At 23.4% G+C, this 19,099-nt stretch overlaps 10 protein-coding genes across 10 annotated transcripts in view; 4 read left to right on the plus strand and 6 right to left on the minus strand.

Moving 5' to 3' along the window:
• Positions 1-34: 34 nt before the first annotated feature.
• Positions 35-620, minus strand: EHI_012360 (ribosomal protein S14, putative). Its single transcript, XM_001913364.1, has 2 exons — positions 580-620; positions 35-506 (listed from the first exon to the last, which is right to left on the minus strand). Exons 1-2 carry the CDS (start codon positions 580-582, stop codon positions 69-71), a joined length of 441 nt encoding a protein of 146 aa, XP_001913399.1. The 5' UTR covers positions 583-620; the 3' UTR covers positions 35-68.
• Positions 621-2,657: 2,037 nt separating this feature from the next.
• On the plus strand, positions 2,658-3,662 carry EHI_012370 (uncharacterized protein; the record flags this gene model as incomplete). The annotated part of the gene is made up of 3 exons (XM_650252.2): positions 2,658-2,759; positions 2,817-3,095; positions 3,174-3,662. 3 exons carry the CDS (start codon positions 2,658-2,660, stop codon positions 3,660-3,662), a joined length of 870 nt encoding a protein of 289 aa, XP_655344.2.
• Positions 3,663-3,843: 181 nt separating this feature from the next.
• Positions 3,844-4,675, plus strand: EHI_012380 (Rab family GTPase; the record flags this gene model as incomplete). The annotated part of the gene is made up of 2 exons (XM_650251.1): positions 3,844-4,301; positions 4,414-4,675. 2 exons carry the CDS (start codon positions 3,844-3,846, stop codon positions 4,673-4,675), a joined length of 720 nt encoding a protein of 239 aa, XP_655343.1.
• A 684-nt stretch (positions 4,676-5,359) lies between these two features.
• Positions 5,360-5,881, minus strand: EHI_012390 (peptidyl-prolyl cis-trans isomerase, putative; the record flags this gene model as incomplete). Its single annotated transcript, XM_650760.2, has 2 exons — positions 5,360-5,701; positions 5,747-5,881. The coding sequence occupies 2 exons, from the start codon at positions 5,879-5,881 to the stop codon at positions 5,360-5,362; spliced, it is 477 nt and encodes a 158-aa protein (XP_655852.2).
• Positions 5,882-5,949: 68 nt separating this feature from the next.
• On the plus strand, positions 5,950-6,522 carry EHI_012400 (uncharacterized protein; the record flags this gene model as incomplete). Its single annotated transcript, XM_001913365.1, has 2 exons — positions 5,950-6,193; positions 6,263-6,522. 2 exons carry the CDS (start codon positions 5,950-5,952, stop codon positions 6,520-6,522), a joined length of 504 nt encoding a protein of 167 aa, XP_001913400.1.
• A 160-nt stretch (positions 6,523-6,682) lies between these two features.
• EHI_012410 (uncharacterized protein) lies at positions 6,683-7,588 on the plus strand (the record flags this gene model as incomplete). Its single annotated transcript, XM_650247.2, has 1 exon — positions 6,683-7,588. The coding sequence occupies one exon, from the start codon at positions 6,683-6,685 to the stop codon at positions 7,586-7,588; it is 906 nt and encodes a 301-aa protein (XP_655339.2).
• A 1,867-nt stretch (positions 7,589-9,455) lies between these two features.
• Positions 9,456-9,962, minus strand: EHI_012420 (myb-like DNA-binding domain containing protein; the record flags this gene model as incomplete). Its single annotated transcript, XM_650246.1, has 1 exon — positions 9,456-9,962. One exon carries the CDS (start codon positions 9,960-9,962, stop codon positions 9,456-9,458), a length of 507 nt encoding a protein of 168 aa, XP_655338.1.
• A 928-nt stretch (positions 9,963-10,890) lies between these two features.
• Positions 10,891-11,274, minus strand: EHI_012430 (uncharacterized protein; the record flags this gene model as incomplete). The annotated part of the gene is made up of 1 exon (XM_001913366.1): positions 10,891-11,274. One exon carries the CDS (start codon positions 11,272-11,274, stop codon positions 10,891-10,893), a length of 384 nt encoding a protein of 127 aa, XP_001913401.1.
• Positions 11,275-15,589: 4,315 nt separating this feature from the next.
• EHI_012440 (uncharacterized protein) lies at positions 15,590-16,513 on the minus strand (the record flags this gene model as incomplete). Its single annotated transcript, XM_650243.2, has 1 exon — positions 15,590-16,513. The coding sequence occupies one exon, from the start codon at positions 16,511-16,513 to the stop codon at positions 15,590-15,592; it is 924 nt and encodes a 307-aa protein (XP_655335.2).
• A 2,576-nt stretch (positions 16,514-19,089) lies between these two features.
• The window catches only part of EHI_012450 (uncharacterized protein), a gene marked incomplete at both ends in the record, with an annotated part of 579 nt that continues 569 nt past the window's right edge, over positions 19,090-19,099 (minus strand). Inside the window, one exon of the mRNA XM_001913367.1 lies at positions 19,090-19,099. This exon is cut by the window's right edge and continues 569 nt beyond it. Within this exon, the coding sequence (XP_001913402.1) occupies positions 19,090-19,099 (10 nt within the window).

Raw genomic sequence — 19,099 nt, forward strand, 5'->3', positions numbered from 1 at the left:
TATCTAAGAAGAAATAAAAGAAAACCAAAAAAAATCAAACATACTAAACCCTTGTTATCAAATTAAATTTAGAGTCTTCTTCCTCTTCTTCCTCCCTTTCTCTTAGTGCAATCAGTTGGGATTGGGGTAACATCTTCAATTCTTCCAATTTTCATATTAGCACGAGCAAGAGCTCTGAGAGCAGCTTGAGCTCCTGGTCCTGGGGTCTTGCTATAGACTCCTCCTTCACCTCTCATCTTAATGTGGAGGGAAGTAACTCCAAGGTCTTTGCATCTTTTAGCTACATCTTGAGCAGCAGTCATAGCAGCATATGGTGAAGATTCATCTCTATCAGCTTTGACTCTCATACCACCAGTAATTCTAATGATGGTTTCTTTTCCTGAAATATCAGTGACATGGACGAAAGTATCGTTGAAGGTAGCATAAATATGGGCTACACCAAATGCATCTTTAGTTGAACCTGGAATAACTTCTGGAACGTTTGACTTTGCGGCTACTTTCTTTGACTAAAAAGATTAGTATTTAGTTAAAACAACTTCATTTGTTAAAAATATAAATGAAATGTGTAGTGTAACAAACCATGCCAATGGGTTTATTTAAGAACTCGATTTAATTAGTTCAAAAGGGCTAGTAAACTATAGTTTTTTTTTAATTAATAATTAGGTTTTACTAAACCTTTTTTCTTTTTTTTTTACTTATTCACTTATAAAATGATATATATAACAATAAATAATTTTTTATAAAAAGAAATAAAAGATAATGTTATTGATATTCTACAATATGTTGAAAATTATTAGTAGCTTTTTTATCATTACCTATATTAGTTATATTGTTTTGATATATTTTGATGTGAGTTTATTCATTCAAAATTACCATCATTTAATAATTAATCCATATTATTTTTCATTTATTCTTAATTATTGTTATTGTTATTGTTATTGTGTTTATTTTTATTTTTATTGATAATTTATGAATAAACCAACACTTCTTATCATAACTAGATTATCTCCTTATTATCCAATATTTATATTCATCAACTTCTCTTATAATATTTTGTATTTATTTAAATGTTGTTTATTATATTTTCATTTTGTGTATTACTTCCATCATTTAATTGTTTTTTTTTTGTTTATCATTTTCATTATAAAATAATTTCATATTCTAAATTTAATATAATCTTCTGTGAGTAAATAATTAGAATAATTGATTACAAACAAGCATTCAATTGATTATGTGCAATGATGAAGAAATTGTAAAAGTATATTTTCTATTTTCTTATGCTATTTCCTTTCTATTAGTTTTAATATTTCTTTTTTTACATGATTGATCAATTTATCTCTTTTCAACATTTTCATAATAATATATTTGATAATTGTTATATTAATTGAATAAATTTAAACATTTTTTTCATTACAGATTTTCTCATGATAAAATAACTTAATTATGACTTATTTTGTTTAACTCTCTGATATATCTAAGTCATTTCATTTTAACTTTTATTAGCATTTTATTGTATTTTAAAAGTAACATTAGTTATTCTTTAAGTTTTTATTTAACAAGAGTTTCATTAAATTTACTTCTAAAGTGTTAGGAACTTATAAAAATTAAAGAGTGAAAATAATTATATTATTGTAGAAAATGAAAGATTTTATTGTAGTGTTTTTTAAAACTTTAGAACTTAATATCAACTAAAAAATTGAGTGTTTTTATAATGAGTATATTTTTATTCATGAATTATAATAACATCATCTATCTATTTATATTACTTTGAGTATTGTGGTTTAATAGATAAAACTAAGAATGAAAGAAGAGCATTTGTCAAGAAATTATAAAGAGCAAAGAATATCCAGATAATTTTAACCTAAGAAAAGTACAAATGAATACAACATTACCAATATATATGATTATTCGATATATTTTTTATATCAATATATGTTTAATCAACTAAATAGTATAGAGATAATAATTTGATGATATTTATTGAAAAAAATGGTTTTATAAATGATATGATATATTACAATTTTTATTTTCATTAATTAACAAAAATATATATTACACAAAAAAGTATTTACATGTATAATAAATGTATTCAAATATATAATTTGAAAAGATAAATAAACAAATTTCATTAATTAAACTACTAATAATTGAATTTATAACATTTATCAATTTAAATTATAAAGTACTAATTTTAACTTCATTTGTATTTTAATATAACCAAAAACATAACCAAAACAATATGAAACAATTGTTAATCATTACTCCATTCTCTTATTAAATGATATAATATAAATGATAGTATAAAATCAAATATATTTACACTGGTTTAATTTCACAAGAAATAATAAAAGTCTTTATAAATTAATAAACATATGTATTTTCGTATGACTATTTGTAGAAAGATTAATAAAGAAAATAGAAATGTATATTATAAATACAAAAATATTTTACACAGTAATATCATTAAAGAAATATTAAAAAAAAAAGAAGAGAATTTGTCAAGAATAGATGAAGAGATAACCATTCCATTTGATTACATTTGATTAATTCCATATTTAGAATAACATCAAAAAGAATAAAAAAGTTTTTAAAAAAGAAGAAAAATAAAATGAACTAAAAAAGAAAGAAATAATAGATCAATACATTTCATTATATAAATGAGTGTTTCATATGAAGAGATTTTCAAACAAATTGAAGAAGTAGAAACTGATATAGATCGAATTGAGTTTAGAATAACAGAATTAACAGAAGAATTAACAGTTTGGAAAGTTATGTTAAAAAGAATTAATAACAAGAAACAATGATTAAAAAAATAGAAATTACAAGGAACAACACAAGACAAAAGACTTAGTTCATCAATTCAAAATGAAATTATTACAACTGAAAGAAACAATTTTGAAATTCTTTGTAAAACTGTAGAACAAGTTAAACAATTAGAATCAGTGACTCAAACAACATTTAAATCTGCAACAGAAAACATTGAATTATCTCTTGAAAAAAATCATCAACAAACAACAGGAGAAATTAATACTATAAGAGATGACATTTCATTAACAGCAAGAGTTGTAGATTCATTAGTAGAACTACATGATGAAGTTTGGTTCTGAATGTTTTTTTTTTAAAAAAAAAGAAAAGAAATAAAATTCCAATTCAAATAGATATTAATAACTTAGATCGAATCGAATCTCTCATTAAGTCAAATTAGACAATTTTCAATGAAAAATTATTTACCTAAAATCTCTCAAATTGCTGAAATTATGCAACATCATACTATTTATATTTTATCAGAACTGTGGATGTGTGGATTAATTCAATATGAAACTCCAATTCTTTGTTTCTGGAATAATGATAAAACATTAGCAATTCATTTGTTTTCATCATATTGTCTTGTATATCAAAATAATCAAGAATTTAAATTTGATATTTCAAAAGGAATTCTCTCTCGTGTTGAAAGGAATCCTCATTTAAAATGGAAAGATATTGATAATTATGTTTATAAAGAAACACATAACAAAGAAATATACACTCCAATGGGTAAATCTAAATTATCATTTATTGTAAGTGAGGATAATATTTTAATTAGATATGATAGTGGAGATATGATAGCAATTGACAGTCTTGGAGAATGTATTTTTATTGATGGTAAATTAATAACAATCTAATTTACTTGTTTATTTCATTCTAATTTCTTTTTATTATCAACTCTTTTCTAAGTAAAAGTATCTGTTCTTTTTGTATTTTTATGCTGTATTGCGTTATATATAACATTAACGAATAATGTAAACTTAAAAATAGAAAAAAGAAGATTTCAATCTGAAAAAGTAATTTTCAGAAAGTTGAAGAATGAAAACAATAACAATTTCTGTTGGGCTTTGTGGAGATTCAGGTGTTGGGAAAACAGGAATTTTTAAACGATATATTACTGGAAAATACACAGGAACAGAAAAAGCATCAGTGTCTTGTGATGTTAGTTGTAAAAAATTAAATATTGAAGGAGAAGCATATAACCTACAATTGTGGGATACTGCTGGTCAAGAAGTGTTTAGATCAATTACTGCATCATATTTTAGAAATAGACATGTTATGTGTTTTTGTTTTGATATCACTAAAAAGGCTTCATTCTCTTCAATCTCTGGATGGCTTAGAGAATTTCAACAAAACCAAAATCCTAGTTTTACTACTAAACTTATTCTTGTTGGTTGTAAATCAGATTTAGAAGGAAATAGACAAATTACAACTACTGAAGCTGAACAATTTGCTCAAGAAAATAAAATGTCTTATTATGAATGTTCAGCTAAAACGTTTGTACTTTTTTATATTTTGAATGATTTATTTTCCTTTATGAAACATATTATCATTTTATTCTTTCTGTTATTATTAATAATTAATAAAAATATATAACTAATAATCAAGTAATGTTGGTATTGATCAATTGTTTAGTCATGCCATTTCATTAGTTAGAAATGGTGAAATACCATTAGATCAACTCTCAACAAGAAGAAATACTGTTGCAAGTACTATTCATGAAAATCAACCAAAAACATCTAATGTAAACAATATCACACGTACCGCATTTTATCAAAAACAATCTCAATCACAACAACTTGATGCCTCTCAATCAGTCAATTTAAATCAACCACCAACATCTCAATCTCAATTCTCATCATGTTGTTAACATTTTTATTTAATTTGTTCTTTTCTTTGAATTTTTATTATTATTATAACAAAATTAATAAAAGTATTGATATTAAAGACAAAAAACCCTGTTTTGGTATTAAAAAATCAAATTCAATCATTTATGCTCCTCTTCAGTTTTCACAGGATTTGTTCTATTTCTTCTCACAATTTCATCAACATCAACACCAGTTGACTCTTTTAAGTTCTTCAATATTTCATCCAAGCGATGTCTGCGTAACCCTTCAGTTAATTCCTTTCTTGCCTTTTTGTTCTTTTGAACTCGTTTTGAATTAGCAGCCTTTCTCTTTGCCATGATTAATGAAGTGGAATTTATGAGATGATCTTAAAAAATCTGGTTATTTTGAAAAAAGAAAACATGACTGAAACTACTGAGTCATCCGTCGTTAATTCTACTAGACATGACTTTGACTCTTTTAAAGAACGTATAGAGGCGCAATTGAAACAAATTGAAGATGAAGCACTTGCAACAGAAAAAGAAACTGAGATTGTATTACAACAAAATGCTAAAACTAATTCTAACTCACAATTTTTATTAGCGGAGATTAGTGCATTTGGAAAAGAAATGGAACAATTAAAACAGGAGATGTCTGATGCACAAAAGTAATTTTATTTTAATTCATTAGTCATTGAAATATTCAATTACTTTTTTTACTTTTTCATATTATAAATCATCTCGAATTTTATTAAATTGTGCATCAAAATATGAAATAACTTTCACTATTTTAATGTCAAACTTAAGAATAGAATTAGCTGGAATCATTCCTACTTCACGATCTCCATACCCAAGGTGTGGTGGAATTATTAATGTCAATTCATCATTTTCACATTTACCTAATAGTCCTTGTTCCCATCCAGGAATGACTTGTCGTACTCCAACTTGAAAAGTAAATGGTTCATCTTTAATAGCAGTTGTATCAAAAAGGACACCATCTTGTAAAGTTCCATTATAATGAACACTTACATAATCTCCATATTCAATGTGATGTTCACATTGTTCTTGTTTCTTCTAATTAGTTTTTTTTTTCCTTTTCTAATAAAATTTACAAACTTTCATAATAACTTCTAATTTTTCTATTCCACTTTCTGCTTTTCTAATAGTTTTGAAGACATCATCATCACTCATATGATAAAAACGATTTGCAGATGATAAGGTAAAGAGAAGAACAATAATGATGAGTTTCATTTGAAATTATTTTAGTTTTTTCTAGAAAAAATAAAAAATCTGAAAAAGGTGTATTATAACGAAGTTTCATGACGTTGTTTAAGTTAGAATATATGAATGATATTAGAATTGTTGAACTTCAAAACCTCACCATTGTCTCTCTCTATGATGCATTTACAAAAAAATTTAATTTAAAAGATGTTAGGTTAAGACCACGTTATTTGATGAAGTTTCTTGATACAGACGGAGATTGGGTAACCTTAACTGATGACACTGACATTCTTTTAGCAATGAAACAAATGAAGAATATTACTTTAAGATTAAAACTTGTTGGTTTGTTTATAGTTTTAATTGCTTAGAATATTCAACAATTCATTTGTCTATTCATTTATTCATAATTAGATAGTTATCAAACCGCTACTAGTTCAATGAATGAAGAATGGGACTTACGACCATTATTCTCTCAATTAATTAATTCTCCTTCTATTCAGAACAGTATCTCAAAAATGGTTGAAAATATTCTTCAAACATCAAATCAAGTGGTTGAAGTTAGAACAAAACCTGAAGTAGTTAAAATGCCATCAAATTATAATACATCACAAAATGAAATGGAAAATCTTCCAGTATTAGATGATGATGGTTTGTTTTATTCATTGAAATAAACAATGTATTAATTTTTATAGTTGTTGAAGTTGATTAATTTAAATCTTCTTTTCCTCTAATTAAAGTTTTGTATTTTTACTAAATGAAAAGCAAGTTGTTTTATGGGTATATAAATGGATGATTAGAAAAGAAAGGTTATTGAATTCTACGATATAAGTAATGAACACTTCTGATTGGATGAAATGCAATTCTACAATCCAGTTAAAACCAATCACCAAGATTGGAATGGTTGGAAGTCATGATAGTGGAACATCTACTATTTTACCACAATATGGAATTACTCCTTTCACAATATTTCCCAAGAAACATCGTTCATTCATGAAAAGATGGTCAAAGACTCAACAACTTGGAATTAGAGATCAGTGCATTGCTGGAATTCGATATTTTGATTTCAGGGTTGTTTATAATCATAAATTGAAGAAATTTTATTTACTTCATGGATTGTATTGTCAATTACTTGAAACAGCTCTTCGGGATATTACTTGTTTTCTCACAGAACATGATGGTGAAGTTATTATTATAGACATTAATCATTTGTATCAAATTAACTCCTTGAATAATTTTCAATCACTTTGTCTATTGATAGAGGAGTGTTGTTCTAAACATCTTGTACTTAATGACTATAACAAATTCATGATTCCTTTGTCACAACTTGTGCATATCAAACAACGATTGTTTGTGTTTTGCTTAAATCCCTTTAACCAAAAACTTCCTCTCTATCTCTTTCCACAAGACCAGATTGATTCAATTTGGCCAAACAAGAATGAAACACAGAAAATGTTAAAGAGACTTGATTATAACTCAAAGCTTTATCAAAACAACCAAAAACTGACAATCATTCAAGCTGTTGTTACTCCATCTATAAAAAGTATCAGAAAGAGTTATTATACAAAGAAGTATCCAAACTCAACTATCAAAATTGCTGAAAAAACAAATCCATTAGTACTTAAATGGCTTCAGACATCATCAGCATTTGTAAACATACTTCTTATTGATAATGTCAAAATGAATGACGAAATCGTTCATTTTATGATTAGAAGGAATAATTTCATTGAGAAATATTAATTGAATTTTTGTTTCTTTACTTATACAGCAATAGGAATTAAAAACTTTAATCCTCTTTTATTAAAATAGAACAAACTTTAAGGTAATACAACATCATTTGTTTCTCTATTATTTCTTCATTTATTAACATTTATAAAAGGGTTATATGATAGAATTAAGTCTATGGTACGTTTTTGTTTGAATGATTCATGGTAATTATTTTATTCAAATTCAATAACAAAATAGTTTATAATATCTAAAAAATATTTTATTTTCATAACAAAGATTAACAATAATTTAATATCATCAATAATTGAAAAACCGTGATGATAATTCTAAACAGTAACAATATTAAGTGAGTCTGATTGTTGAATACTAAAATTAATTGATACATTTAACTACCAATAATTCATATCTTTTTTTTTATTTTAGGTAAGAAGATTATTATTTTGTTATAAAAAAATTGAGTCATAATAAGGTTTGTATTTTTTTTTTAAGAACAAGTTTTTTAACTTGTTAAAGAACCTTTGTAATTGGTTGTGATAAAAATATTGTTAAACAATTAAACCATTTTCTATTTCTAATAATACTAAGAACCTTCTTAAAAAAACATTACTCCTTTATAATTGATTTATTCATCTCTCTGTATATTACTCATTTAGTATTTTTTATAACTTATTTTTATTTATTAATTTTACTACTCTTTTAGATAAATTAATATCAACAGAATGTGCTTCAGACTTATTTCATTGAATAAGTACTTAGTCTCTAATCAAAATATGTTAATAACTTATTAATTAACAATTTCTATAACATAAATTGTAAATAATATTAAAGAGATAAATAATAATTATAGCTATGAACCAACTTTGTCTAATCTAAAGTCCAAGGTATTGATGGAGAGTTAACTTCTTCTAGTCTCTGCAAAAAAAGTTATAAAAAATAGTTAAACTAACAAAATAGAAAAAATGGGGTGTGAGTTATTTTCTGTCCTAATTATTTTGTAATTAGGATTAGACCTTTATTTGCTTAAGCTAGTTTTTATTAATTTAGTCTCTTCCTAAGCTTTTCACTGTTTTAAAGAAAAATGTTAGTGATATATTTCATACCTAAATGATGAAAATTTCATTTCAATAATAACCAGCTAAGAATTGAAAGTCATAAAAAGTTAATAAGTACTTTAGCATTGTATTTTGGTATTTACAAACTGCTTTTATTTGGTCTAATGACATCAGTTGTCATTTGTAACTAAAAACTTGTGACCACAACACATAATTAGGCATTATGAAAATTATAAAACTTCTCGATAAAATTCCTTTGAAAAAAATGTTCTTAATATTGTGTTGCTGTTAGTCATAGTTCAGAAAAGTTTGCGGATGAGATAGACTTTCATTGTTATTATCTTCAATAAAACTCAACTATTATTATTGGCAAACCCATAGTTTCTCATTGTACAACTCCATTTTACAACCCCTTTATAATATTTGGAAGTATAATAAAGTGTTAACTAAAGAAAAGATACAACCAAAATATCTTCTGACATAATGGTTATTGTTAATATTTTCTGATGATTTTCAAATCGTTAAAGTTATAAATAAAAAACAATGAATGAATATGAAGAAGAGAAGAAAAAGAAAATGTTTATAAAAATTGTTTTCAAAAAAAGATTTTAAAAAGAAAGTTTTTGAATATTTCTTTCGTTCAAATTCATGAAAAAATAATAATAAACCAATTTTCATGAATATAATGAAATAACTCAGTTAAAATAGTGAATTGTTTTAACTTAAAGGAAAAAAAAGAAGTTATTTTGAAACATATTTTAATAAAAAAGATAATAACAACGAATATCAATAATACTATTTAATTGAATGAAATAACATTTATTTTACTAATAAAATATAGGTGAATTTGCAATAACAGTAAATCCTGAATTAACAGGAATAAAAACAGAATGAGTTTGAATAGGTTGTGTTGGTTGATTCTCTACCAAATCAGCAAAATGAGAGAAGAATCTATTTTTGATTTGGTTAGCAGTTCTTCCAGGAAGATACTTTCTTATTTCAGTCCATTTATTTCCATAAACTTTTCTATATTTCAATAAGATTTGATCTTCTTCATAAGACCATGGCTTACGAACAATATTAGGATCAAATCGATTATAATAACGATCTTTACATTGTTTTTTTGTTCTTCCTGGAACACATTCATCTATCAAATCCCAATTATTAATCCCATACAATTGAATAGCGTTTTGAAGTAATATATCTTCTTCTTTTGTCCATGATAATACAACTTTACTTTTCTTTTTATGAACAGTCACTCCATGAGACTGAATTTCTCCTTGTAGCTTAGGAAGAAGATCACTTAGTGAACATTGACGTGAATCAATCTGCATCAATTATATTCAACTTCTATTTTACCAAAAGAGTTCTTTAAGATTGTATTTATATTATTAAAACCCCAAAACAATTTTGTCTTTTCCGTTTCTGTTGAAATCGGGTTATCAAAACTATCTTTCAATTCATCTTAAAATACATCGTTTTTCTTCGTTCTTTTCAATCATCATAAAACAAAATATTACCTTTGAATATTTTTTTCTATTTTTATTAAATTCAAATTTTTTATTATTTTATAACGAAACTATATTATTTTGTCTAATCATGTTTTTTGTCAACCGTTCTATTTTTGTTTCACTAACTTTAACGTTAATTATTTCTATTTTCAGAAATTCAATAAAAATGTACTATTTATCCTTGGTTTCTTATACTATAAAGAATGGTTTGTTAGTTATTCAAATCATCTATAACACCATCTCTAAAACAAATAACCCAGTTCTTTTCACAAAAATATGAAACATTAAACCACAAGAAGAAAAATAAACAACTAAAAAAAAATATTTTTGTTATTGAAGATGGAAAAGGTCAAAACAAAAAAGTTATGTTTTAAAGACAAAGATAAAAAACCCAAGAAGCGAGACAACAAAGAAGATAAAGCTGAAGAAACAAAAGCACAAATGGAACAAAAGATGGTGTTACAAAAAAGAAGACTTGAAGAAACAAAGAAAGGAGAAAAAGGTTATCAAGAAAAGAGAAAAGAATTGAACGAACGATTATCTAAACAGACTGATATTAATGACTTATTTAGAACAAATTGCTCATGGATTGAAAGGGTTGAACATTTATGACTTTGTTCCATATTATTTTAAACACCAATCTCATTTAAAAATTAACACCTTTTCATTTTAAAATAAATCACAAACAATGTGTTTAATTAAATTATTATTTCTTGAACAATCTAATATAGTTAAAAAAAATATTATAACTTTAGGCGTAACTGAATGAATAACAAGACAAAATGAAAAGAAAGAAACAAACCATTCGTTGTGATAATGATGGGAGAAAATCTGAGTCTCGGTTTGGTAAAATTCCCATTTTACTAAATTTGTAAACTGCAATTCCAAGTATGCCACAACATGCAATCAAATAAACTACTTTAAGAATTAATATAGTACTTTTATCAATGCTCGTATACTTTTTAAATACTTCATTAACATTTGAAAGTGAGTTAACGAAATTATTAATTAAAGTTGCAGTAAACATAAGATTAATATAACTTACTGAAGAACCAGTTAACCATGCCATTAACAACATTGGAATGTTTGAAGTAACTGGTCCAAGTGCTGTTGAAAATGCTTGTTTAATTTTCATTTGCAATTGTTGTTTGTTCATCACTTCAATTCCAATTGAGAAGAACAAAAATTCCACAAAAAAAAAAAGAAAAATAAAAAAACTAAAAAAGAAAATAAAATGAGATTTAATTAAATTAACTCTAGTTCAAATAAAATCAGTGTTAATAATAGACGTTTATAAGGAGATGTCAACAACAAAAAGACTATCTCACTCTTTTTGTTTTCTTCATTTTATTTTAAAAAGTTTATTTCATTTAATTTGTACGAAATTTTTTTGGAACTCTATGTACAAAATGTTAAATCTTTTAGATGTTAAAATATTACGTTCTAGTTTATAGCAATTTACTGTAACAACACAAAATATTATATCATTTTTATAAACAAGAATAAACAAAAAATTAGAGGGTAATTGATGTACTGTAAACAGTCATTAACAGAAATGAAATACACTAACACAATTGTCAAATATCAGTGTTATAATTTATAATATTATATGACTAATATAACCAAAATACTGATTTAAGGAATGTTAATGTCTTGTTGAAATAAAAATAAGAATTAAGAAAATTATTTATTGCAAACCACTACAACAAGAGAACAATGAATGAATTAAATACTACAACAACAATAATAAAATTTAAAAGGTTAAAAAAGAAGAAAAAGGACTTTGAATCATTTATATAAATATGAGTTTCATTGATTTTCAAATTGACATATTTCCAATTTTTATTTCATTCTGAATATTCGATATTAATTATTATATGTTTGTTATTCTTTATTTTTTTGACAAAATATTGATGTATTTTTATTCAAATCATCAGTGTTTCAATCAAATATTCCATTTTCGATTTTTCTATCTGTCTTTTATTTTATTTTGTTGATTTGATGTGTTTGTCTGATATTCATCTCATTGTTCATAATATCTACTCTCTAAATAATCATTATATTGTATTTCACTTTCTTTTTTATTCTTCTTAAATTTTGGTTTATTTTTATTAATTTCTTCTTCTAATTTCTTGATTTTATCTTCCATATTCATTTCTTCGATATAAATAATTTTCTCTATTATTTTATTCATTATTTTGTTAATGATTCATCATTACATTTCATTATGATTCTTTCCATTTTATTCAATACAGACTTTATTTTGTTTAATGTTTCTTGTTATGTCTATCATTAATCTTTTTCTTCTGATTATTTCATCCATCTTATCAAATATTCATTCTCCTCATTTAATAGTTTAGTCATATGTTTCATTCACAAATAATTCATAAACAATATAATAGAAACTAAATAATAATGATAAATGGTAATAATTTCATCAAATGAATGATGAACATTTTGAAGTATTTCTACTACTTCTTTAAATAATTTTTATTCATGTTTAATAACTCATTCATTTTAATTTAAATTGATGAATTTCAATTCAGAATACAAAACAATATTTCAATATATGTTAATAACACATCAAACAACGAATATTTTATTAACAATATACTTTAACAAACAACAATTTTAATAAAATACAAAATAATCAAATAACATAATGATAAATATCTATAATTTTTATCAACAAATAATTATTATTTTTATTACACAATCCATTTAATCATTCTTAACATCATATTTTACATTTTGAACAATTAAATCATTCTAAACATTCATTTATTAATCTATTCTTTGTTATTTCTTTTTCTTTTCTTTCCATATTTTTATTTCTTTATATCATCATTTTTCAATTTAATTCATATTGTCTTATTTTCATTTCATTTTCATTCTTTAATACTCTATATTTCATATTTATATTATTTTTATCATTCATATTCTATTTACACTATTTTTACATTCATTTTCATATCTTATTTCACTTTTATTCACATTTTCAAAATATTTTATTTAAGCATCATAATTTATTATTTTAATCTAATTGACACAGACTCTGTTGTCTATTCAAGAATAAATTCATATTTTCATTTCTTTACAATAATAATACTCAATATCCATGGCAACAGCATTTGTTATGTTCTTCATTGAATAAAAATTTATTAAAATAAAACAAAAGAGTATAATGTAATAGTCATATGTATTTATATAATAAATAGTGTGTTATTAATGATAAAAATAATCGTAATAAATGTTAGAATATTCACAATGTTATTTAAGTGGTTATTATTAAAAGTGTGTTATTCAAATGATAATGTGTATTGGATGAAATAAAATTTATACAACAGCTATATTTCATTAACAATATAATTCTATTTCAAAGTTATTAATATATATGTTCATAGAGGTGTTATTTACAAATTACTCGTATTGATAAAAATCCTCAATGTGTCTAATAATACATAAAGCATAAAAGAAACAAACATAAGTATAAAACTCAATTATATAAGATATAACTATTAAAGTACTGTAACTTCAAAAAATACTGAATATAGTAGAGTAAATAAACTAAAAAAGAAATAATAACAATTGATCATTAGTAATCGATAAACAATACGAAATCAAATAAAATAGCTTTAATATAAAAAGAATGTTAAGTCTATTCATTGACAAGAGCCGTTGGTTTAATTTTGTATTAGTTTAAAAAAGAATATAATATCTAAATTATCAACTAAAAATACAATAATATAATGAACAAAAAACAAGTAAATAATATGAAGAAATTTAAGAAATAATTAAATTATAAAAGCACAACAGCTATAACAATAAAACTCATTTATTATACAAACACACCATACTGATACTAAACATATTACCAATATTTGAAGAGATTATAAAATAAAAATAGAATGAAATGATTATACAACAGTTCAATAAAAAGATAATAGATGATAAATTAAAATATTCTAATACATAATCTAGTATTATTCATCATAAAAAGTTTGTATAAAAGAAAAGAGGAATGAAATATAACTTACAACAACAATGAAATATGCACAAACTGGTATTAAAAAATTAAACCAAATAAAAATGTTTTAATTTGAACAACAACACTAATTATATTTGTACTTATATAAGTAGTTTTGATATGACTTAATAAGAATACAAATATGGTTTGAAAATAAAATACTCAGATATTTAATACAGTAATATTAAAAATAATAAAAATAAAGTGAAATGTTACTTATCAGTAATTAAAAGTTTTAGAATCAGTTGAATGTCATTAAATAAATGAACTAAATTAAAAAATTTCACAAATGACTTTATGTTAGATTTATAATTAAATTAATGTTTTATGAATTGCCCATTTATTCATACAATTATCTTTACAGAAGAAATAACGAAATTAGTAACAGTACTTGTTTACTTGAACCTTATATAAGAGAAGTATTATTGGACATTACTTAATCTAACAAACAAAACAACATTTACATCAAAACAATATACAAAATTAATTTAATAAATTATTATATATAGAACTACTACAAATATAAATGACTTATGAGATAGGATGGACAATAAAAATTCAATGTATGAGCTATAAAATTTAAAGAGTATAACCCAATATTATAGTTGTTTGCATATTAAAGGATAAAAAGAAACAACATATTCTTTTTATTAAAGCTTCAACATAAAACTCAATAACAATATGGTTCAAAACTCTGACTAATTTATATACTACAGTCATATATTATAACGAAGGTTTGTTTATATACTAACATTGAAAAAAAGACACTTTTCTAAACAAGAAGAGAAGTTCCTTTCGGGTGACTGGTGAATTAAGAGTAGTACATGAATCGACAGAATAAGAAAAATTAACAAAGAAAAAAAAAACAAAAAGCGTTTTGAATTTGCTGTATTCTTTTTATTATTTACAAAAAAATTAACGTATTCTCATAACCGTTTGACAACTTGCGACAAAAATATAAACAAATTCCAGAAAGAACATTATAATAAATATAAAAAGTCATTGACATTTATTGGATTAAAAGTTTGGTTGATATTTTATTTGTTAGAATAATAATTTATTACTTTTTATATGAGTTTATTATTGAATCTTCAAAACCTTTGTGAGGATAAGATAAAGTAATGATATTCAAAGGATTAATGATAGTTATTGGTCAACAAAAGCAATACTTCTAAAAAGAGACATAATAAAAGAAGTACTTTTTGAAGAGGAATAATAGATTTAAAATAGAAAGATACAAATAATTTCTGATTAATTTTTACTAACAAATTTCTAAATATTTTGCTTTATTTAAATATTAGCGAATTAAAAATAAAATTACAAAAAATTTTGAAAAAAATCTTTAAAAATTATAAAATAATAATAAAAAACATGCTTAAATCAACTGTATAAATTAATGTTTAATTGATTTTTATGATAAATCTTAGGACAAGTCAAAATAGGGATTTTTAGAGACAATTTTATGTCTAATAATTGGTGAACAATTAGAACCTCTCATTATTAATGACTTTTCTTTTTTATTGTAATAACAACCATTTCTCATATCAAAACAAAACATTTGATCACAATTAGCAACCGTAATATTTAATGAGTTAAATTGACCGCTATAATATAAATAATTTAATAATGACTGATCATATCCCCATATATTAACTCTTTGGTAATTAAAATGAGAAGTAAATATTTGAAGTAAACGAAGAACATGTTCAGTTCCACCAAAAATTGTTCCTGAATTTATAATTTTAGTTTTATTTGCTGCATATAATTCTGCAACTTCTTTATTAATACTTTTTTGCATCCATATTTTTGTTATCTTCAATGCTAGAGAAGCACATTTTATATCACCCTTATTAGTTCTAGAACACTCGTTGCTTAAATATAATTGTTTATCTGAAAAGGTAGAAAATCCGTCTTCAAAGAAAAACACATCTCTAAGATCTGCAACAAACACCCTATCATATTTTTCTTTGTTTTCTTCAAGGTATTTTTGTATTACAAAATATCTAAGAACAGCTCCATTATATAATGAATCGACTTTTACTGGAATAACATCTACTCCTTTTGATTTCATTAAGGAAGTGAAGTTGACTTCTGGAACTTCTCCACCTAACATCAAAACCTTTTTAGCATTTGGAATTCCATGCTGATTTAGTGAAAGTGCTTTCATAGTAGTATGTTTTTGTTTAAACCATTTTTGTTTATCTGAAAAATATACTCCATAAATTAATAAGTCTCTCTGATTGTTGGGTTTATATTTAAAAAGTTTTCCACATTCTCCATCATAGTTAAAATGAGATAAGTCAAATATTTCGTCTTTATATGTTGTTTTAATCTCAGGCATTGTCATTATTCTTTTATGTAATTGAATGACTCTTTTTGGTTGTCTAATAATCATATAAGCAATGTTTACAATAACGATTAAGGAAAAAATGGACATTCCCACAATATAAATGACTGACATTTTTATCCGCATTGATTATATTCTTTTAAAGAATAAGATTTGTTGCAACCGTTTATATAATAAGGAAGGGTTTTTGGAAGTAATATCTCTTAAAAGTTGTTCCTAAGATAAATACTGAAATTTTATTTTTTTTTATTAAACATTGTTTACAAAACAATTCAAGTTACAAAATTTAATTATATTATTTGCTGTATTGAAACAAGTTTAAATAATAAAATACAGTATCATGTGAATGAGAACAATACTATTAAAAATCATTCCTATCTTCTGTCTAGTTTCAATAGAATCTTTTCTTCTTTCATCAAAATTTTATGTATGATTGTGTATTTGTATTAATTCTATTCCTTGGGACCAAAAAAATCTTATAAATATTCTGAATATTTTTGTCCTTTTTCTTTGTTTATGGATAAAACAGGAAATTGAATGAATATCAATTAGAATATTTGAACATTATTAAAGAAAATATTCTAAATACTATTTTTGTATATTTTATTAATAAAATAAGTTTCTCAGAGTCATGTTCAATAATTATTAAAAATATGTTTTTGAGAAATATTCTTTAAAAAATGAAGAAAATTCTTTATTTATCTTTTTGTTACCAAAAAATATTATTGAAATGATTTCTATACATACACATTTCTCATTCTACTCTCCATTATAATTAAATAAAGCTAATGTGTTTTTAATCTTTTTATATATTTATTAATCAAAACAATGACTATTCAATTTTTTTGTTATTTGATTCAATTTTGCCATGAGCAAAATTATTTTGAATTAGCATGAAAGGTATATATCAAATTAATTATTATGCATTGAACTAATCACATAACCAACAAAACACACCACAAAATCTTTTTATTAAAAATATGGAAATATAAAATCAATATTTTGTAATTTTGGTTTGTTAGTTATTTTTTGTTAGCAATTGAGCAATAAATATCCTTCACTTAATCACTAACTAGACGTGTGTTAATATATATTAATAATAACTAAAATCCACATGTTTTATACGAAAACTCACTGAGAAAAAGCAAAGTAATATTTCTGTAATTATTTTCTGTTTGAATATTGATCATATAAATAAACATATTCTTAAAAATAAAAAAGTCTACAACCCAATTATTCTAAATCATTCCTAATTTATTGTAAAGATAAAGAAGTTAAAAATAAATAAAAGTTCTGTATAAAATTAACTAAAAATCTGAAAAATGATTTGTTTAATTTTATAAAAATATCTAAATGTCTAGTTAGTCAATAATGGCTGTATTGTTTATTATAAATTAACTGGTTTTTACAAGAAAATTATTAAAAAGAACATAATAATTGTAATTAATTGTTACTACGTTTTAATAAAACCAATTATAAATATTATTGTTATTTGAATAATCTTTATCATTACTATCCTTATTTAAGTTCATCATTAAATAATGCCACTATAAACATCTATTTTATTGTATCTTTTACAGATAGTTAATATAAAAAACTATTATAACAAATTTAGTCAATGTATTAGTCGTTGAAATTCTTGTTTTAGTAGAACATAAACAGTTATTTGATTTTAATAGAAAGATGTATCAACCATCCTTTAAAAAACATAATCATATTAATTTAAAAATGACATTATCCAATAGCCATTCTATTTCTTGACTAATTGATATTTTTGTGTAGTTCTAAGTTTTTTGTTCAAGGAAATTATCAATATATTAATAGTCAATCTGATTTTGTTATTTTTGTTTTTTTGTTCAATTTTTATTGTAGATTATTCTTTTTTGTTAATTAATAAATCATTCATTTTTTGTAAATATAGTACCATTACATAATACTACGTTTTTCATCATTACACCAACTTTTTACATAGTTTTAAGCTAATTTTACTATAATTGTAATGACTATAATATTGTAATGATATGTAATGTATTAAATAAATTATTAGTAATATCCAAAGATTATTTCTAAATATATTCATTGTTTAAATGTGTTTATTTCTAGAGAAAATTTAATGAATGTTGTGACTAGAATTTAATAACCATTAAATGGAACTCTTGTTACTTAACTTTTAATAATAATTGTTGTATTTTATTGATATGAAATGAGTATTATTAAGTTGTAGATAAGTTATATGTTATTACAATACCAATTTTGTGAATAATCTCTTATTTCTACTATTACCTTTCTATTTATACTTTGAATATATTCACAACATCATATACTTTAATTGTTCATAAAATGATTTAAATTTATTCATTATTTATTCATATGATTATGTGGTTAGATTGAATTAATTCATTTTGTTGTGTAGTTCTGAAAATTGAAATAGTTTGAAAAGAATATATCAACTTAGTTAAATAATAAGTCAATTAGTGTGTTAAAAACATTGATAAACAAGAACACGAATTGGTGTAAAACCAAGTGTTGTTGTAAATGACATATTTTTATCAACATCATCATAGTCTTTATTGAAATCATCCCATG

The sequence above is a fragment of the Entamoeba histolytica genome, genomic scaffold (assembly GCF_000208925.1).
Source record: "Entamoeba histolytica HM-1:IMSS scf_1104750516417 genomic scaffold, whole genome shotgun sequence".
In the NCBI taxonomy this organism is placed as follows: Eukaryota; Evosea; order Mastigamoebida; family Endamoebidae; genus Entamoeba; species Entamoeba histolytica.